At 34.7% G+C, this 22,596-nt stretch overlaps 1 protein-coding gene across 1 annotated transcript; it reads left to right on the forward strand.

The window, feature by feature from the left end:
* Positions 1-1,174: 1,174 nt before the first annotated feature.
* LOTGIDRAFT_129435 (hypothetical protein) lies at positions 1,175-22,556 on the forward strand (the record flags this gene model as incomplete). The annotated part of the gene is made up of 10 exons (XM_009064772.1): positions 1,175-1,277; positions 12,362-12,481; positions 13,032-13,219; positions 17,513-17,572; positions 18,830-18,986; positions 19,595-19,655; positions 20,091-20,160; positions 21,064-21,158; positions 21,655-21,790; positions 22,257-22,556. Coding segments are annotated over 10 exons (1,290 nt in total), but the record flags the coding sequence as incomplete, so codon positions are not given.
* Positions 22,557-22,596: the final 40 nt, after the last annotated feature.

The raw sequence follows: 22,596 nt of genomic DNA on the forward strand, positions 1-22,596 counted from the left end.
TATACTTTATCACATAAGGCCTTTGCGATAAGTGACGTCTTAAATCGCTGAGTTTTAGTGAAGTTGCAGGAACCACAGATATCCGATTGAAAATTGGAATGATGTAAATTGATGCTATCAGTGTTCCCAATACACATAAAAAGTTTAGAAAATCTCTTTACAATCCCTTTAAGCTGTGTATTATTTATATGAGATAGTTTATCTACCTGTAAACTCAATATGATAACAATACCATGATGGCTTTTTAAATGCACAATTAAATGCATTCGGAATTACATTATAACCGTTTAACAATAATTAAAAACAGAAGCCATGTCCATCTAATGTGTAATTAAAATACAAGGGGAAGGGTGTCTGATTTAATGGCCTGGTAAGGAGCAATTAATATAATGAAGATAATATTATTTGGAATTCAGACGGGATAATAAAACTAGTGTTATATCTTTATCATTAACTTTATTAATAGTCATAATATCCTCATCTTTCTTCTATGATTCTTAAAGGGTTACAAATTGCCTCCTAAACCCAACTAGTAGTTAGATTGTAAGCTGTACTTGGCACAATGATAGTATTCAGTGGTCATTCTTATTCGGTTAAATATCTGCCAAAACCAAAATAGTTGAAAACTGCGATTTCTGTGGACAGAATTCATTGCTCCAATTGGTCAGTTAAATATATTCAACATATGTTGATCTGAATTCAATACACTTCGCTTGGGGATTTTCAAGATGTTCATAATTCGTCGTATCAGTTTGTTGGTTGGTCCACTTCCAGCAGAAGCTGATATCGCAGACTAGGTAGTTGGATGTAGTCTTGGTAATTAACGTCAAGTTAACGTATACCTCAAACAAAAACTGGTATTTCAAACTAGGTAATAGATGTCGAGATGTATAAATCTGCTCACAGCAGAAGCTGATAGGTAGTTGGTTGTAGGATCAGGATCAAGTTATTCAGTAGTCTGTACTGACACTCGTATCTGAATGATTTTCTTGATAAACTAACCACAACCAATCAGAGTTTTTAATTCCATGTACTATTATCTGAAACTGACGATATTTCGGGCCTGCTGATTATATTTCAATGTTTGGAAATTAATCTACTTTCTGTATGAAGAACTGTTAATGTTGAATTTTGTTTTATTGTAGATGGTACGAGTGAAGACGGAGAGAGACACTGTCCACCTATATTTGATAATTTACTGTGTTGGGATGAGGTACCGGCTGATACTCTAGTTAGACAACACTGCCCTGGTTATTACAAGGGATTTGTCACCACAGGTAAGTGCATGATATACATTACACTGAAAAACATTGGTAATGAGGAGAGAAAGCAGTGGCCCACTTTGATGAATGGGGCCCCTCCCTCGGGAATTTCTTTTTTCAACATAATATGCTCTTTTGTAAATGTTCTGGAGTAGGGGCCCTCTTAGAGGTGGTTTAACCAGTTCCTATGGTAGCTGGTCCGGTCAATCACATAGTCGCACAAGGTACACGTATTACATGGGGTTGTAAAGAGGTTTTATAAACTTTACTTGATAGCATCGTCATGAACCATTCCAATTTTCAGTCGGACGTCTGTGTTTCTTGTTGATTGGAAACATGTCAGGCCCGTACCTACAGGACAATTCCCCCCCCCCCCAAAAAAAAATGGCTAAAATATGTCTGTTTATGGCAAAGTTATTAGTATATACATATATATTATATATATACATTTTACATAATGATAAACCAAAAATAAAATGAAGACCGTCCGCTCTTTAGATTGTTGACGTTAAAATTAAAAAATATAACGGCTGTACTACGTCAACAAAATCAGTGAGTGAAAGTATTAGCTCGCATTTCGTGTAATAATAGACTGTAAAATCCTTTTTGAGTCGATGTTGAGAATTATCAGACGTACCTTTGTCTCAGAAACGGGAAATTTAACGGTTTTAATTATATCCTTTATTCTGTTAAAAGCCAAATAAACATATAAATTAAGTTCAACGTCCAACTGTTCTGTAACAAATTGAACCAATGAAACCAGGCGGTGTTTGTAAATGTTCATTGTTTTAAAATATTATTGGATTATTCATTATTAAACGTGATGTTATGGTATATTTTGTTGGTGTCCATTAGCCAAATCAGGCTTGCATCAGTTAACCATTAACCAAGTCCGCCCCCAGGGCACACATTTTTTCATATATAAGCTGAGATTTTACTCAAATCTGAAGCAGCTTCGACAGGTATATAAAAGTGTATCAATATATTTCTTGGGACACAATGTTACTAGCATTATCACATTGATCTTCACATGTTACCTTTTCTTAATGCGAGGGGCATAATGAATTAGAGTAAAAACTAAGCTGGGGATGAGAAATGTTTTGTGGTCCTGGGGCCTGACGGCATCTATAGATCAGCAATAGCTTGTGTTGAAGAATTGCAAAACAACCACTAAACAAATACTCTTGAATGAACCAACCATCAAAAACCTATCTCGTTTGTCAAACAATGGTTGATAATTTAAATGGTTGTTATTTGCGGTAAACACACCAATCATCAACAAAACTAGATCATAAAAAGGCAATATCACCAGAAACTGAGCTTGATTGATTGATTGATTGGTCAACATTTGAGATCCCCAGCATTCTCGGTCTATTTCTGAACACCAAATTAGGAGAATCTTAACTCAATCTTGACCACAAATTATACTTTATTAACTCAAAGTATAGAAACCATCGAATCAGAACCTATCCTGAATGACCAAAGATTGATTGACATTTCAGATGCCTGTAATTGTGGTCCTAATTTTGGACACCAATCTCGGGACATAATAACCCAAACTGACCACAAATTAGACTTTATTTACTCAAACTATCTTATCCTGATTGTGTGATTTTAGAATTAATCAATTCTTTTAAAACTCATCATTTTTCTGATTTGGAACACAGATTGAAGGATTGCTCGACAATTCAGATGCCTGTGATTGTGGTTTATTATTGGACACGGATTTCTGAGCATCTTAACCTAGCCACAAATTTGACTTTATTAAATAATCGAACCACCAATCAAGAAGCTATTTTGAATGAACAACCACTGGTGGACATTTTAGATATGAACTTTTTTGTGATTCTGGTCATATTTTAACCCAAACTGGACTACAAATTAGACGTTATTAACTAATTAAACCGCAATCAAAATCTTATTCTGGTGGACATTTCAGATACGTGGCATTCCGGCCGATTTTGAACTTCAAATTCGGAGAATCTTAACTGATTTTTACTACAAATTCGACTTTATTAGATAAAAGAACCACCAATCAAGAAGCTATTTTGAATGAACAACAACTGATGGAAATTTAGATGTGCGGCATGCCAGCCCTGTCTTTGAACATCAAATTGGTAGAATCTTTATTTAGTCTGGACCACAGATAAGACTTTATTAACTTAAACTAGAGGAACCACCTTTCCAGAACCTTTCCTGGCTGACCAACAACTGATCAACATTTCAGATAATCGTGTTTATTTCCTGTTCTATTTTTAAACACTAATTTCGAAGCATCTGAACCTAAACTGTACTACAAATAAGATAATAATAACTAAACAATCCACAATCCTTATTCTGAATGACCAACAACTGATGGGCATTTCAGATGCGCGACATGCTGGTCCTATAATGATTTATATCAATATTGAAATTGATTATTATATGAATTTCGGAGAATCAAAGCTCGTTCTTGACCACAAATAAAACTTTTTTCTAACTATAAGAATTACCATTCCAAAACCTTTCTTGGATGACTTAGAAATGGTGACACCGTTTCGAAGCATCATAACCAAACAAGTTCACAAATGAGACTTTATGAAATAAAGGAATCACCATTCAAGAAGCTATCATGAATGAATTACAGCTGATTGACCTTTCAGAATGATCCTTCTTAGTCCCAGTCCTATTTCAAGACACTAATTTCCTAACACCAATATGCTGCACAGATTTTTAACTAAAATTTAAAGAACTTTATACAATTGGTGGACATTTTAGATGATCGTGATTTATTTCGGGTTCTATTTTAAGACACTATACGTCAGTAACACAATCAGTGATGTCTTATATCTTATCTAATAGAAGTAAATCAAGACTCTCTACAGTCAATTAGAGGCAGTAGACTTCAATATATTGGTTACTGGCATGACAATACAACCAACTTTATCTTACTATATCTAAAATAGACTCTCTTTTAACAATTTGATTTAAGTAAATATCAAATTAAGTGAGACACAGAAAGGAAGGAAACGCCATAAGCTATAATAATTTCTCAATGAAGTATTGGTTCCATCCCAATGGGAGAATCAATCTTTTTACTTACAATGTATTTACTTTGCGAATAATGCATAAGAATAAAATTAGAATGTATTCATTATTTTCGACTGATATACTAGATAAATATGATTTATGGCATAAAAAGAGCATTGGAGTGAAAAACATCTTCTGAGCGAATCTTTGAGTTGGCACTTATAATAACAAACGGTCTATTGAATCAGATTCAACTTTACAGAAACAAACGAGGATTGCCAATTAATGTTCTCATATCTGATATATCGGGTTTGACTAATCTAGCCTGAATTATAGTTCAATTTCAGACAACATTCCTAATATCAGAACAATCGACGTAGAAGATTTCCACAGATTTTTATAAAGAAGCACAAAATATATAAATATACTATTTCTGACATCTACTAACTCAACGTTTCACATGCTCATACAGACAGTGTTATCAAGAGAAGATATATAGATATACTATTTCTGACATCTATTAACTCAACGTTTCACATGCTCATACAGACAGTGTTATCAAGAGAAGATATATAGATATACTATTTCTGACATCTATTAACTCAACGTTTCACATGCTCATACAGACAGTGTTATCAAGAGAAGATATATAGATATACTATTTCTGACATCTATTAACTCAACGTTTCACATGCTCATACAGACAGTGTTATCAAGAGAAGTGAATAATATAACAAGACTAACAATATATATAGTAAATAAATGAGTAACAATATCTTGTGCTTCTTTACCTACTCCTATTTCTACTGGTCTTATAAACAAATATTTATATTTTTTTGACCAATCTGGATAAATCGGAGGTGTGTGTAAGTTCTGCGATTCAAATTTAGTATTTCCGGATATGACGTTTTTAAATTATTGACTGGTCACGCTAAATGACACTGGAAGTAACTGAATCCTGTTGTCAGGTAATGGTTATTACAGACCGGAAATGAACCAAAGACAACTGAAATAACGCCTAAGTGATTGTCAATTTAGACTTAAGATCTGTAATAATTTGATATATTAACTAGTGATCCAATTAGGGGCAACTTTTTGTGCCATTAACCCAGTTCTACTTGACTATTCCTGATAGACAGATAATTGTAGGGTTAAAATTAGATTTGAGTTTGAGTGTATACGCGAAGTAAATAAATGCCCAGTCACGTTTTGAAAAAGTTCTTACAATATACAATGGCTGGCGTCTTTCCAAAGAAACAATCACATATTTTAGTGCTCAATTTATGTTGATTATTAAAGATGAGTTCCCATATTTTCATTTATGAAAATGAAAATGCTAATACTTATATGAATAGAATGTAGAGGTGATCTAATGACTTGGAATGTCCATAATAAATTCATAATTAGCTAAATTACAAGAGATTATCAGCAGAATTCCAATCAAATAGTTTGCTTAATTTGACATTAAAACATAAGGTAACCCATCTGTAAGACTCTTGGAAAGACCAACCCAATAGATAATAAGGATGATGGAAGCCTTGTTTTTCAGTCGTGTATTTAGTTCATGGTCCAATTTTTGTTAACTTTTACACCATTTACCTAGTTCTACTTGACCATTAATTGGCCGATAATTGGTTGTATTGGTAGAAATTGGGTTTAAGTGTAAACACTAACTAAATTATGCCCAGTCACGATCTTTAAATCGGTTTGGAAAGGTTTTTACAATATATTATGGTGGACATTTTTTAATTCAATGCAAAACAAAATCATATTTCCAGGTTTAATTGCTAGGTTTACTGCCCGAGTGTATAATAACATTACCAAATAGATATTGAAAATATTGGAAATAACTGCCCAATTGATAAACGCAAAGTTTTTCAATCGTGATTTCTTTTAGAGATGTCAAAATATATTAGCTATAAACCAGTTACGAGTTATAACGTTACGTTATGATTCGGAATGTTATAATCATCAGACGAAAGCGTGAAAATACCGCCAACCTTATTGAACTGTTACACAAATAGAAACCTGTTTCTCTATATCTCTTTAACATCTGAAATATCAGGTCTGTTAAAGATACGAGTAAAAAAGGTCTCTAACGTTTTGTAAAATGTCATTTCTTCCATAAACAATGATTGATCGAGAAAACAAATTAAAGTAAAAATGTTGAAAAAAGGTGGAACATGGCGTCTTGGCACAGATTGTATTATTGGTGAACTACGATAAGATTATAACATTTCCTACAGGGAGTATCAACTTATCATACCAATCAATTTAATGTTAGCTTTAAGTGGCCCACATGAAAACTGATAGATAGCAATTGATTTGGTGACGTTATGAATCCCAAAATGATGATAATAAATCAGAAATTCAAAATTTATGAACACGAAGACAAATAAAACCGAGATGCAACAATTATCCGCAAATTTCTAGATAAAATACAATCATGCGTTTAGAAAACGGTGTACATTTAACACAGCAACAAGGAACGGGTACAAGGGCGGCGCCAGTGGAGTACAAGAAAAATTGTTTTTATCTCCAATTGTACAACCACGTTATTCATATACAAATTCAAGTATGCTTTCTGTACGTTATGGTCCCAAAATATGTGCCCAAATGCACCTAATCAATTTTATTTTTCAATATTGCTCCACCAACTTGTAAGGGTATTCAGGAACATTGATTTAAATCTAAAATATTATATTCTAAAGTGATATATGTTTCTGATCTGAATATAGATTTATAGAAACGGAGTCTTACGTCCTACTCCAAATCAGTCAGAGTATAGCTGTATTTATATTAAGATTAAACCAATATACTACAGTAATATAATATTCTAATTTCTATACTGTATCAACAGGTGAAATAATTACTGTTTATTTTACATCAACACCTTATTTTGGTCTTCCTGATTACTCATTTCTTAACCTGAATTACATGGTTTGCTAGAGTGTCTGCATAATACTGAGGTCAGGCATTTCTTTCTTGCCATAAAGGCTTTTCGAAACTCTTATCGACATTAGGGAAATGAAATGAAATGAATGGAGTTTAACGCCAGACTTGTCTGCACTGTGTGGGCTAATGAAGACCGTGCAGGGTACAATGAGGGAAATTTTGCCAGGACAGAGGCATTAGCCTGCTCTATTTCGATTTCCAACTGTCGAGGGATCTTTAACGTGCACAGTCTGTAGCACACGGGGCCTCAGTTTATTGTCCCATCCGAACGACTAGACGTTTTTTCCATGTCAGCCCCTCTTACCTACATCACTGACAAGGGGCAACTCGGTTGAAAAATCAGAAGGTATTATCTCGACTTAGATCTAGATTGAACCCTGGACCTTCAGCAAGCGTCTAACTCACTGAACCACCGCGGCTCTCCACCGACATAAATGAAATGGGGAGTTACGACATAACATCTCACTCAATAATATATATATTCTAAACATTTAAAAGCTTTCATAACAAAAATTTAAAAGCTGTAAAGAACAAGTTAGTGGTGCTATCACTATCAAATTTGTTCGTATTTGGTCAAAATCAATTTTAACTGCCAAAATCAGTTAATACTGTCATACATTAATAACTCTGAAATTCAAATAGTGAATAAGAATTTATTTTTTTCTGAATGAGTGGTCCTTAAATTTAAATGAATCGTTGATAACCACGGTTACCGGAAGCAAAATATATGCGTGTTAGAACGAAATTAGATTATCAGTAGATAGATCCATCTTTAATATGACCCCCAGGTTATATTAATTAACACCGAGTGTAGGGTAATGTGGTAAATGTATATATTAATGTGTATTACATCGATGGCACTATCTTTAATCTTAATATCCTGTTATTTTGCTATCTATAATGGTAACAACCTAGACTACACCATACCATCTACCTACAATATCAAACAGGTGAAATAATCATTTATTTAACTTTCTGATAACACGTCAGTAATAGCAATTCTAATTTCTACTTATAACTTTATCGCTACACTTTACGTTTTTGACATACATTGATTAAAGCTACTGTGTATTTAAAAAATGAAATTTTGAATTTGAAATGAATGGAAGATACCAACTTATAAAAAATAAGACATCAGTAATAACAATTTCAATTTTACTTCTAAATTTATCGCTACACCTACAAGTTCTTAACATAAATTCTTTAAAGCTAACGTGTGTTTTTAAAAACGGAACTAGTTTTGAATTGGAACTAAAAGAAGATACTAGTTACCGTATATAACAAATAAAGACATCAGTTATATCAATTCCCATTTCTACTTCTAACGTGATCACTACATCTCGAGTTCTAAACACAAATTCTTTAAAGCTAACGTGTGTTTTTAAAAATTGGACTAGTTTTGAATTGGTACTAAAAGAAGATACTAGTTACCGTATATAACAAATAAAGACATCAGTTATATCAATTCCCATTTCTACTTCTAACGTGATCACTACATCTCGCGTTCTAAACATATGTTTTTATAGCAGACGTATACAATTTATGACATTTTTGATAATGAAAATTTTGTATACTGCCATTTATAACTTTATCGCTACATCTTACGTTCTAAACATAAATACTTTAAAGCCAACGTGCTTTTGAAATAACAGTGCGGGTTATGATAATGATAATAATAATAATAGCAAAGTCCCACAATAATAAATTTTTTATTTTACAAATCTGCACAATATATCGATGTACAATTTGTAAAAACAAATACAAAAGTACATGTGTATTAGATGAGAGATTATGTTACTTGGATCAAATACGTGGCCACAAAAGATGTACAAGCCATCACAATTTAAATAATAGTACACAAAACTATAAATGAATATCAAACAAAAAAGAACAACTTCACTGATACACCAGAACAACAAACAACAACAAACAACAACACGCCAAGCTACAACGGACAACGACAACAACAGACAAAATACAAAAAACGCAAAGGTACAACGGACAACGACAACAACAGACAAAATACAAAATTCGCAAAGGTACAACGGACAACGACAACAACAGACAAAATACAAAATACGCAAAGGTACAACGGACAACGACAACAACAGACAAAATACAAAACACGCCAAGCTACAACGGACAACAACAACAACAGACAAAAGAAGACAAAACACGCCAAGGTACAACGGACAACGACAACAACAGACAAAAGACAAAAAAACGCCAAGCAACGGGCAACGAAGCACCACAATGCAATTAACAAGCAAAAAATGGTATGAAATAAATGGAGTTTTACGTCCTACTTTTCTGCACCTTGAAGACGGGCAACGCCATGCAGGGTGCCATGAGGGAAATTTTGCCAGGACAGCCTGCTGTTTTTCGATTTCCAACTGTCGAGGGCTCTTTAACGTGCACAGCCTGTAGCACACGGGGCCTCGGTTTATTGTCCCATCCGAACGACTAGACACTTTTTCCATGCCAGCCCCTTACGTGCATGCTCCTTGGTAAAATATTAATAGTTTAAAAGCTTTTTGTTAAAGCTGTTGCAGACAAACAGTCTAAAATAATTCAATGTTTGATTGTATATGTTTGTGTAATTAGATGTTGATTTAATTCAGTTCAAAGATAGCTTTAAATATAACATAATGTTTATGAATTAATAACGAGAACTTGTTTTTCTTAGTGAAGATATTTAAACGTTAAAATAAACAAATTCAATCTACTTCAGTCTCCATCGAAATATTTCAGAAGTTAAATTTAGACCTAAATTGCTAATTTAAGTTATCAATATTTCTATAATAACACGGTTAAACCACCATTACAGATTGCATTAATATCAACGACCGATAAAAAGGCGTTAAGTACAAATGTCTGTACTTGTAGTCCGACTAACTTTACCAGTACATGCGAATCTGTACTAGGTGCGATTACGGCATTGGTCGGTAGGTTTAAAAGCTGTAAAGACTCTGTACTGGGGTCGATTTCGTCTTAGGTCGGTGGGGTTAAAAGCTGTAAAGACTCTCAACTGGGGTCGATTCCGGCATAGGTCAGTAGATTTGAAAGCTGTAAAGACTCTGTACTAGGTGCGATTCCGGCGTAGATCGGTAGGTTTGAAGGCTTGTTCAATTCGTTGAAGTTAATATTTATTACAAAAAAAATGTCCGCTAAAACTTAAATGGTTTTAAAACTTTTTATATGCGACTCTGTCTAGGGATAGATTCCGGCAAAGGTCTGTAGGGTTGAATTCTGTTTAATAGCATTTGTTAAAGTTTATATTCTCTGGCAAAAAGTCCGCTAAAACTAAATGATTTTAAAACGTTTTATTTGAGTGGGTTTGATTTCAGCAAAGGTCCATAATAGTATCTCCTGACTTTTTGAGGTGCTGGAGCTGCAACGATTCCAGATCCGAGTATACGACACTCACCCAACGAAACGCTTTATTGAAAATAGTAGAAATTTGTAAAAATTCCATTTAGAAGTGAGAAATTGTAAAAAATCTCAATTTTTAAAAGTTAGAAATGAATTTTTTAAAATTTTGATGTGAAAATCATACTTGTAAAATGAAAACATGACACAATATCTTATACACAGAAGGATTCTGTGTCATTTGTTACTAACGGGGGCTAAAGTTAATCGTGCCGATACATCACGATTATTTTTATCCAACGCAATGCATCGATAAGAAGGAAAGAATTGCGGATCATCGATTCATGGGTGCAGAAGAGTAGGACGTAAAACTTCAGAATGTGTTGTAAATATGGATTTTACAAGGAGAAATACCATACTTACGATTAAAAATGATCCTTTTGATTTTTTTTTGTGAAAAGGAAACCAGACACCCAATATTCTTCTAATTTTTATATATTTTTTTTTTACATCAAATCATTTTCTCATCTAACAACTATATTACACCTCTAACCTGGAAGTTGTAAACATTTTAATTATCATCATGCTTATTTTGGCAATTGGATTGATTTATTATTCCTTAATATCTCGGATTTTCCGTACACCTGGAAATCGTCAAAGTAAACGTTAAGTAATAGTCGATCAGACTAAACAGAACCCGATCTCTGCACCCTGTTTCCTCGATCAGATCTCCTTTGTTCTATGAAGTGTTTAGGAAATATCTGAAATCGAACTCTTGGCACTGATTTGTAATCGGTAAATCAAAGCCATATGCTTGTTGTTAGCTGTCGACTCGGGAATGTTTATCGTATTAAAATATAAATGATAATGCCAGAAGTTTAAATTTTGTATTTGAATTGGCAGGTTTTCAATGAAAACATATATAAAGATGGAATGATACGAGAGGTGCATCGTGTTTCATTGAATCGGAACCAACTTGAGCGTGTATCTGTCAGTTCTAGCCAAATAATAACACCAACTCTAATAAAATTAGACTTTTTTTGGTAATTTGAAATTTAAATGAAATAAAATTAGTCATTGAGTTTTTAAAAGACGAAATAGATTTAATAACAACACAGTCTGATTAATGAGATTTTAGTTTATTATCATTTTCATGACTGACCTTTTTACCATCTGATAGCAGCATGCCAGGGTGACCAAACTACACCCCCTCGTTAAAAAGCCTGTCAACGTCCTCATTCGGAATACGATGGCAGTGAGCCTACAGTTAAATAAAAACTCAACGGCGATGGTAACGACAGATGCGTGGGAGGCAGCCGTGGCTCAATTATAATAGGGACTTGTGGAACCTATTTCACGGGCCCCCAACCCTAAGAAAATGTATGGGAGGGCATAAAAGAAAATTCCGGGGAGGAGGGGCCCCCACTCATCTAGATATTGCTGTTGACGTCATGATATCGGTATTATGTTCATGACGGACCAATTATATTGTATCCTTTGAAGGGGGCAATGAAGAAAATTTTGCTAGTACAGCGACATTAGTCTGCTTCGATTTCCAACTGTTGGGGGATCTTTAACATGCTTGTAGCACACGGGACCTCCGTTTATTTTCCCATTTGAACTGATCACTGGCAAAGAGAAACCGGGTTGATAAATCCGAAAGTATTGAACCCTTGACCTCGATCTTCGATCGATGCAATCTGTGTTTTCTGTTCTGTATAATACGTCCTACTGATTATCTAAAAACCAGCGATTATATTTTTCAGAGTATGCGTATAAAAGATGTACAGAGAATGGTACGTGGTATTCATTACCCAATAAAACCCGACCCTGGACCAATTTTACCTTATGTCAACCACCTAGAGGTACCTTTACAACCGGGGTAAGTACAGATCAAACACGTTCTTAACGCAATACTACCTGTTAGATTTTACTTGGCCTAACCGAGTATGTGTTCATTAGCAGACTTACCTGGTGTCATAATTATACAACAGAATAATAATAATAGTAATTTTTAAACACGCTTAAAAGCACCTGGTAAGTCCTTGTTGACTAAGTTTGTGTCCATTTTAAGAAGTAGTAATCCTATATATCAATTTGTCTCCAGAATAAAAAGGAAACCATGACGACCAATGGTTCGACGTAACATCGACATTCAGTATATTGTTAATGTAAGAATTGTTTTATCAACATGTGTACAAAATAGTGCTGATCGAGCAAATTTCACTTCTTTAAATTATGACACACATAAAACCTAGTTCTTTACAACATGATACTTGAAATGTATTTGTAGGCCTTCAGTAATTAGATGTTAATTATAAGTCCTATAGGTGATGTCATGTGAACCATGAATATCCATGATGTTTACGGTCTGTTTGGTATATATAAATTCCGCTGTTGTTTATTTTCAGGCGGGTAAACTAGATGAAACTTTAGAGGTAGAGAAGAATCTAAGATTATTATATACCACTGGTTATGGTTTATCGTTATTCTGTTTAGTTATAGCTGTTATTATTATGTTTTTCTGTAGGCAAGTTTTAACTTTTTCTCTTATACCCTGTGCCAGTGATTCCGGCGTCGGCTTTCATGCCCCCTTCGTCTTTACCAGAACCATAGCCAGATTGGTTGTTTGGAGGGGCAAGTAATATGTCCAGAGGGCAAATGGTGTATGGCATTTATAGTTGTAGTAATGGAATTGATCGATTGTCAGAAATTTTTAGGGGTGCAATACATTTTACGAGGGTGGTCATTGATCCCTTGTCCCCCTGTAGCTACGGGCCTTGTCTATACATCTTAACAACTTGATAAGTGATAATACTATTTTTGTATAGGCTGAATGAATTTTGATAATATTCTAAGGTGTTAGACAATTTGACACCCCCATTCAAATTAAGATAGCCGTTAGAATTGGTTAATAAACATACTTCGGTATGGATTTCAGTGAATGACAAACCAAATGGCGAAGACTAAAAATAAGAATCAAAAATGCTAATTTTATTCTTTTTTTTTATATGAAATCATGGCAGCTTTAAACTATGAATATTGGTGCAAGGGACGTAACTCTATATTAAATAACAAACAACTATTAACTCATTGGCATCTCATTAGGATATTACCTCATGTCAATAATCCCATGCTGCCGACACGTGTTTAAGATAAACAACCCTCATCAGGACAATGTTTTTGGAAGATTGTTTTGTCTTTCAAAATATATTTGATTTATTTATTTATTCTGTATAAGAGCACCATGTACAACTGGCTTATTCAACCCACAACTTTCTTACACAGTTCGGGGAAACAAAAAACTCCTGACCGTAAAGGGTCTCTAGGGATAAAAGGGATAGCAAAGCAGGAAACAGACAAATGTAAGCTAGAAATAAGTTTAATTAAAATATAAAATACAGTATCAAATATATATACTTTAAATATATATAATAAATATCAAAAACTTTAATTAAATATATTCTGTTTTAATATTTCTATATAATATTTAACTCTGTAAGTATTGTTTTGGGCAATGGGCGCTATTTTGACACAATTAACCGAAAAATAAAAAAAATAAAAATAAATAAAACGTAAAAAAATAAACAATCAAATAAGTAGATAGATAAATAAAAACAGAGAATAAAAAAAATGCTACTGTTAATATAGGTCTCAATACATTAATCACAGAGCAAAATAGTAAAAATATAGCAGAAAATATTCGTAAAAATAAAATGAAAAATATCACGTATCACAGTATTTACATATATTTATTTTCTCAAGAAAGAAAACCGATAGTTTTAGTTTAGTTTTAAGACATAAAACGACTACAATAGTTACTTAATCCAATAAACACACTGTAAATAACTTGTCTTGGTCCACACCAATCTTGTTTTCTACTGGTTTTAACTTCTGAAAAGAAAAATCCAAATTATTCATTAGAAATAGAATTAAATTAATTCAAACAATACTTAAATTGACAGGTTCGCCATTTTCAAGGATTGATTTGGTCTTGAATATATGAAAATAGTCTTCAGAAGTTTGAGAAATGTACAAAAAATACCTCAAACTAGGAATTTCACTTTCTATATCTATGTCTTTTCTATATATGGCAAAGTCTCTAGAAAAGACGAGTCGCCTTTTGTACTTTCAAACGCGGATAATTCTGGACACGCATGGATTTGGAGGCTCAAATTTCGGAGTTGAGATGTAAATACTATTACTGATTAGCTCAGCTAAAAAATCTCCGTTTCTGAGACTAAGGTACGATTGGTCAGTGAATCTGTAACAAGTTGTAACAATTAACCCAAATCAAAGTAAACGGTCAATAGGCAAATATTAGAGAACATAACAAGTTACTACAAAGTGGACTCCTAACAATGTGATTTGTAGCCCAGTTTATAGTAATGATATAGGTATCAATTTGTAATGAAATTTGATTTCTCTTCTATAAACAGCACACTCTTACCTTGAGAGTTTAGAATCTGTGTTACCATATCATCAGAAAAGGTGATTTCCATCATCTGATCCCTTTCAATTCCGACAGAATTCTGATCTTGGCTTCCACCAAAAGCAGTAACTCTGTGCTCTTCATCAAGACCTTCATCAAGAACGGTAACTCTGTCCTCTGTATCCAGGCCACCATCAAGAACGGTAACTCTATCCTCTACATCCAGACCTCCATCACGAACGGTAACTCCGTCAGTCGAGTTTAAGCTTCCATGAAGAACTGTTACTGTGTCCTCTACATCCAGACCTTCATCAAGAACGGTAACTCTGTCAGTCGAGTTTAAGCTTCCATGAAGAACTGAAACCCTGTCCTCTATACCCAGGCTACCATCACGAAAGGCAACTTTGTCCACAAATTCTAGACTTTCATCATGACCGATAACTATTTCAAGCAGATCGAGGTCATTGTCAAGAATAGGAACTTTGCTGACTATGGTTCTATCGTTGTTAAAATAAAACTTGGCAGAAGATGAAAAGCTTTTTGACTCTTCTGGATTTGGTTTTAACACGTTCGAGACCTTTTGAAATGATGGTAGATCCAGTTGCCTCTCCTCTTCAATATAGAGAGATATTACTGGAAAGGGACTGGTAACGACTAAACTAGCTAGCTGTAGTTGAATTACATCAGCATTAATCAATTCTTTAAGACAAAAGACTTCAGCTGTCAAATCCACAGTGAAGCAAGAAAGGCTTTGTTCTTCTGTATTGAATGTCTTCCCAACGTGTCCCGGAGATGTCTTCGGAACCATCAAGTTTCTCAGATGTTTCAAATGAAATTGTGTGACTTCTTTGGAACCGAACGCTCCAGTCAGTATATCAGTAGTGAAGTAAATATTACGTTCTTCATTGTTGATGGCCTTCAAGAATTTTAGTGCTACATATTGTCCGCAATCTACAGATGATATTTTAGGCACCATTTCTAAAGCAAGTTTGGAATCTTCATCTTTCACTTTAGAGTTGTTCATCTCTACTTCATCGTTGTCGTATCTGGTCATACAGTCGATTGTTAAGGATCTGGATAAACCTTGAGGATGGTAGTCTGAAATAGAAAAAAAAAACAAGATGAAAAATGAAAAACCGAAATAAGGACTAATGGGAATGTGTCCGAAATGTTGTTGGTGTCCAAAATACCGTTGTTACTGCTTTCAAGTCGTCCCGTTTGTTGATAAAACAGAAATGCACAAAGACGAAGACACCCTCTTCCAAACAAGGAAGATGCGGGTACACTGGGCCATCCGTGACTCGGACAAAATAAAACTAACTTACCACTCCAATCCCCGACGGTAACATCTGGAATAATGAGCCCTTCCTTCACAAATCTTCCACCCCAAGGGGCAAACACATTTTTATTTTTCAGTCCAGTTTCAATCTTGATGATTCTATTTTCCCCTTCTTGCCATCGTCGTATCTCTCGTGTTTGTCTGTCCAAAATGACCCACTTGAATTCTTCTGTTGTACCTTGCTCGAGTTCAAAATCGGCTGTCCACACAGAAGTTAGACGATCGTCGGAAGCAGCAGGAACCCAGGTCTTCCAGTTTCCAAGCAGCTTTCCCGATCCCATCATTACGATTTGTTCATCATCATTCAGGACATAATGAGTGCTCACTGAAATTTGGCATCCGCAAAATGAAGAGAACTCAGTTAACCTTTCTCCGTATTCGGATTTGAAGACACCTCCAAAAACGCCTACATTGGCTTTTCTGCATCCCGTAGGCTCTTCTTCATAAAACTCTCCATTTGTCGTCATCACCCAGTTAAAGAAGAAGAACGACATCTGAGGAATCTCTAATTCCACTTTCCATTTCGTAGAGTCTTCGTCGGTTTTCTTAGCCACAATACCATTGAGTTTGTTCCATGTTCCCAATTCTTTCAACGAACCAACCAGGCACGGAACAAGATCGTCCGATGTCGGGCTGAACACCACCTCAAAAACAACAGGAACTTTCATGGTTTGTATCGGCATAGCGAAAATATTCCTAAATACTCCAGAAATCTTCAAGAGAACTTGAAAAACGCAGCTTATCTGGTCGAAACAGCTAGGCTACTGATTATGACGTCACAATGCCTTAAAGACAAAGAAGAAACGTGGCGTTGATTGTTTTCTCTCAAGACGTTTTTTGGCTGAATTAAAGCTAAAATATTTCTTAACATTACCGGAAAAGTCTCTTAAATCCTAACGATGTGTGTTAATTAATATTTTTCAGCTTCGGTCGGCCTAATTTTGGGCGAAACAATATTTGGGAATGACTCTATGTGATTTTTTTTTTAAAATTATAATCCCTCTAATTCCCCCAAATATTTTAACAGATAGATACACTATTCAATCACTGGTTGAGGTATTTTTCAACGTTTCGACGTGTTTCTCTCGTCATACCGGAACAAACAAATAGAAACGTTGCATAACATTTGATTAGTGATTGTTGAAGCAAAGGCGTCGTTCCTCGTTGCTGACGGCCTTTCATAACAGTCGACCCAGCTGTAAATGGGTACGGATAATCCGGGAAAGATCAATGCCAAGAGCTTTGGCCACGGACCTGTTGGTAGAAAGGATCCTTAACTGTGAACCTTAGTTGTTATCCTTGTAAAATATAATTGTTTGTTTCTTCCTTTCTTTCAAGAATTTTAGTGCTGTATATGTCCGCAACCTACAGATATGTCTATAAAAACTATTTACGGTGTTTTATCTTTTCCAGACGCCTCCAGAGTAAGAGCAATGTGCTACATATAAACCTATTTATCGCCTTAATACTACGGTCTCTCATCGCCTTAGTCCGAGATAACCTATTCGTCATGGGAGGAATCGGCATGGCGTCTGATTTTATTAAAGAAGCGACAGGAAAATTAACTTTTATAGAAGAAGGCACGGTGAGTGTTCTAAGAACCTTTATAAGATCGAATCATATCCTCGATAATTTACTAAAAGAGATTCTAAAGAGGTTTTTGTAAATTCGCGTGATCCAATTTTCAATCGTATGTCTGTGGTTCTTACAATTCCACTAAAATTACATTTCCATTTGACTGAAAATTTGAATGGTGCAAATTGATGATATTGCCCCCATTCACATAAAAAGCTTAGAAAACCTTTTTGAAATACACATTGCTGTAAAGGGTTGGGTTTGATAAAGCACCCGTAGAATATAAGCAATATATGCTACAGATGCTTTAAGATGGGTTCCCATGTTTTCATTTATGAAAATGAAAATGCTAATACTTATATGAATAGAAAGTAGAGGTGTTCTAATGACTTGGAAAAATACCAGTTTGTCTCACACGTCCATAATTGATTTATAATTATCTCAATTAGAAGAGAATAACCAGCATAATCCCAATGAGTGACCGATCAAGAAAGGCCAAAAAGTCTTTTTTTGTTTATCCAGACTGTACATACATGATTGGTTAAAACTCTGAATTATATGGAATAATAACATAATGATATGATTAAGAATACATGATAATTCATTAGAAACACCAATTAATCAAAAAGTTGGCTTAATATGACACTTAAAAATAAGGAAACCCATCTTTAAGGAACATGAGTTTGATAAGGTTAATTGAGGCATCCAGAGTTTGCTGGTGCATTTCAAATTTGGAAGTCTTGTCCCTCAATGTTTTAAAGTATCAATATATTAGAAATCAGGCCAGCTTATCATTGTGTATTAATATTGAATGCAGTGAGTTACGAGGTATAGCACAATATGTCCTCTATTAAAACAAACACCTTATTAATATCTTAATCATTTCAGCATTGGGAATGTCGACTGATCGTCAGCTTATTTCATTTTACTATCTGCGCCTGTCACATGTGGATCTTTATAGAGGGTTTATATTTATATATGTTAATACACAAACCATTCTATACAGGTCGGAAAGGAGTTAGTTTTTATATCATCTTGGGCTGGAGTAAGTATACCAATGTGTTCTATACATCTATCTAATTATAATTGATTGAGTCACGAATTGTTGGATAGCGACAAACAAAGATGCGGTCTTTGTGATACTTTGGGTTTCGCTATCCCTCAACTACATAACATTTCAAATAAAAAATAGAGACATCGATATGTTTCAAGGACAGCGACTTACGATGCGAGAATCTATTCTTCTAGTTTGCCTATGGTCTTTGTCGCATACCCCTTCCCATGGCCTTTCGTTGTTGAAGGGATGAATGGCTATTTGTGGGGGCTTGTGGGATTTTGGGGTTGATTTGAGTATTGAAAATATGTAAATAGTCTTCAGAAGTACTATATATGTCTTTTCTTTATATCACAAAGTATCTTAAATGGCGAGTCGTCATTTTAACATTCATAAGCGGATAATTCTGGACACACATGGATTTGAAGGCTCAAATTTCGAGCGGTGAACACTGAGCACATCTTCCCCTTTAACATATTTAGTAACGATTTATCGATTGATTGCAATATAATATAAAAAGGGTTCTTTCAAACTAGCAAGTATATCTGGAAATAACATAATTCAACATGTTTTTTAACAGTTTGAGTTCTGTTTTTCAGCCCTACCAGTATTAAATATCATTCCATGGGTAATTGTTAAAACCACATTAGAAAATATATAGTGAGTATTTCTTTCTTATATATAACATCATAGGTAAATATTCTAGAAATGTAAGAAAACCGCATAATTCCTTTAAAAAATACTTCAAACTAGGAACTTTACTCACTATTTCTATATATCACAGAGTATCCTAAATTGACGAGTCGTCATTTTAACATCAAACACAGATAATTCTGGACAAACGTGGATTTGAAGACTAAAATTTCGACGGCGAGCTGGCCGTGAATACTATTACTGTTTACCTCAGTTAAAAACATTCCAGTTTCTGAGGCTAAAGTATGATTGGTCAAAATATGGCCTACCTGTCCCCTTAATAACAATACAAAAATATATATTCGATTGATTTCAACTTGCTCTGATGCCCGAACTAATCGAAATAGAACTTTCTCTGTTCTGTTTGTATTTAACAACAACCATTGTTATTGTGTTTTGTAGTTGCTGGACGGTACAAGAAAATGCGTATTATTTTTGGATTTTAAAAGGTCCGGGAATAATCGTTATTTTTGTAAGTATTTTCATTTATATATAGTAATTTAAATGAAGAAAGATTGACTGAAATCACCATCGAGTTAGTCTCATTCGTCAATCCTCGACAGTCTCCGTAAAACTGAATCTGAATTTTGTTTCTCTAATTCTATGATAATCCATTTTCGGTTTTAAGACTTGAAATCATCGATACCGATTCGCATTTGTTTAAATAATCCAACCAATACAATTCAACACATCACAAATACAATGCAATACGCATATATATTATTCATTCTACAACGTAACAGCACAATCTGCTTTAAAACACATTATACACTGTACAGTAACACAGAAAATGTAACATTGTAATACAATACACAGAAAATGTAACATTGTAATACAATACACCACACCATTGCACGATACAGCATAGCGAAATCCTACATCTAAATATTACACGCTGTAACCAGTAAAGGTGATTGTGATACAGTACACCAGAGCACGATATATCATAGCACAATCCACCATACAACACATCTCAATATTACACGATGTAGCACAGTAAAGGTGATTGTGGTACAGTACACCAGAGCACGATATATCATAGCACAGCATAATATAATACACATTTACAATAAAAGACACAATTGCATCACGCAGCACAACTACTCCAAAACAATATAAACCAGATCACCGAACTATCGTTAATTTTACACAACAGATATTCCCAGTAAAAAGCGTGCGGATATCGAGGTTTCCGGGTTATCGGAAACCGAATGAACCTGGCTACACTGTATACCATGATATAACAACCCAACACAACATAGCACATCATGGTATAATTCTACCAACAACAACACATAACAATACAATTAACACAACACATACGATACAATACAGCACATTATCAATATGTTTAATTGTTTATTACATTTTTTAGGTAAACATCTTCTTTTTTGTTGACATCATCAGAATGCTGTGCATGAGAATGAGGTCGCGTGATCAACATAATGGTCAAAGTTATAGGTACGTAGAGTAAATAATTAACTGGAAATATGGATGAAACAAATTTTTGGGGATGTTAATGGTCCAAATGATAGCTCCAGGGGTTTGAAGGCTGAAAAAGTTTGGGAACCACTGGTCTAGAGGAACACCATCTTCACAATGTCAAGTTATTACGATATTATACCTTGTAATGACTGGAAAATATAGCCACCCTTCTTTTATCACAGAAGTTTGTAAATGCAACAATTAACAACTAATACATGACCTATAGAGAAACCAGCAACAAAACTTATTGTAGTATGATGCAGCATTCGGCGCTCAACATCCGCAAAATGCCCAAAAGAACTCAATAGTTTTATTATATCGTTTCTCTTCTGTTTTTCTCACAGTTGACCGTTCGTTATTGTATTGGAGCTCATAAACAGCCACCTCTCGAACGTAAACCTGGCTCCGCCACTGCCCGGGAGAGGGGGGTCAATCTACTTAAGTTTGAGTCATTGCTCATATATGCTGTTTACCATTTCAGAAAACTGACCAAGTTCATCCTAGTATTAATACCACTTTTTGGGGTCACCTATATCGCATTTTACGCAGTTCAAGAGAAGGAGGGTCATACCAATATACCTTATCTATACGCGGAAATGACGTACAATTCTTTTCAGGTAAAGTACACTTATATACAAGCGGAAACAGGGGATTCACTCTATGGGAAGGTAGAAATATCTGATGGAGCACATAATGCTGGTTCCAGGTGAATACTCTATCCCACTGGCGTTGTTTTTCCTTTGAATGGGTATTGAAGATGCTTAATCCCCATGGTCACAGCTTTATGGAACGACAATCACTGGTTAAAGTTGTATGCAACGTTTCGACGTGTTTCCCCCAGGATGTACCTGTACATTGTGCTTACATATTGCTAAATGTCATTTAAAGAATTTGCTCAGGCCTATAGTTATACCGACTCCAAATATAGCCAACTGACATTGGCAATAACCTATTGTCGAAAATCCGGTTAACATTCGATTGCAAACAGGAAATTTGAACGAAACAAATAAAGGCCAAAAGAGACTTCTAATGCACTCTGTTACAATACCAGGAACTGTCAAAAATACGTTTTTATTCTTTCAGGGTTTTATTTTATCGTTTCTCTTCTGTTTTCTCAATGAAGACGTCCATAAAGAACTACAGCGCGTGTGGCACAGACGTAAAAATCGGATGGGTGATCACTTAATGTTAACTCGTTCGACTTTATTTTCATCTTGGAAAAAGACATCCTATCCGCCACATCGAGCTCATTCTAACTTCCACTCTAGTCAGGAACATGTCCACGATCACAGAACTGTAGAACGACTAATCGACCGGTCCGATGATCTTTATAAACATGCTTTAAAACGCAACGCAGTCGAGTTGGACAAAACGGACGTTTGAATACGGGTAGAAATGTAACAAGATAGTGAACTTAAAATAT

This window comes from Lottia gigantea (genome assembly GCF_000327385.1).
Source record: "Lottia gigantea unplaced genomic scaffold LOTGIsca_65, whole genome shotgun sequence".
Taxonomy (NCBI): domain Eukaryota; kingdom Metazoa; phylum Mollusca; class Gastropoda; family Lottiidae; genus Lottia; species Lottia gigantea.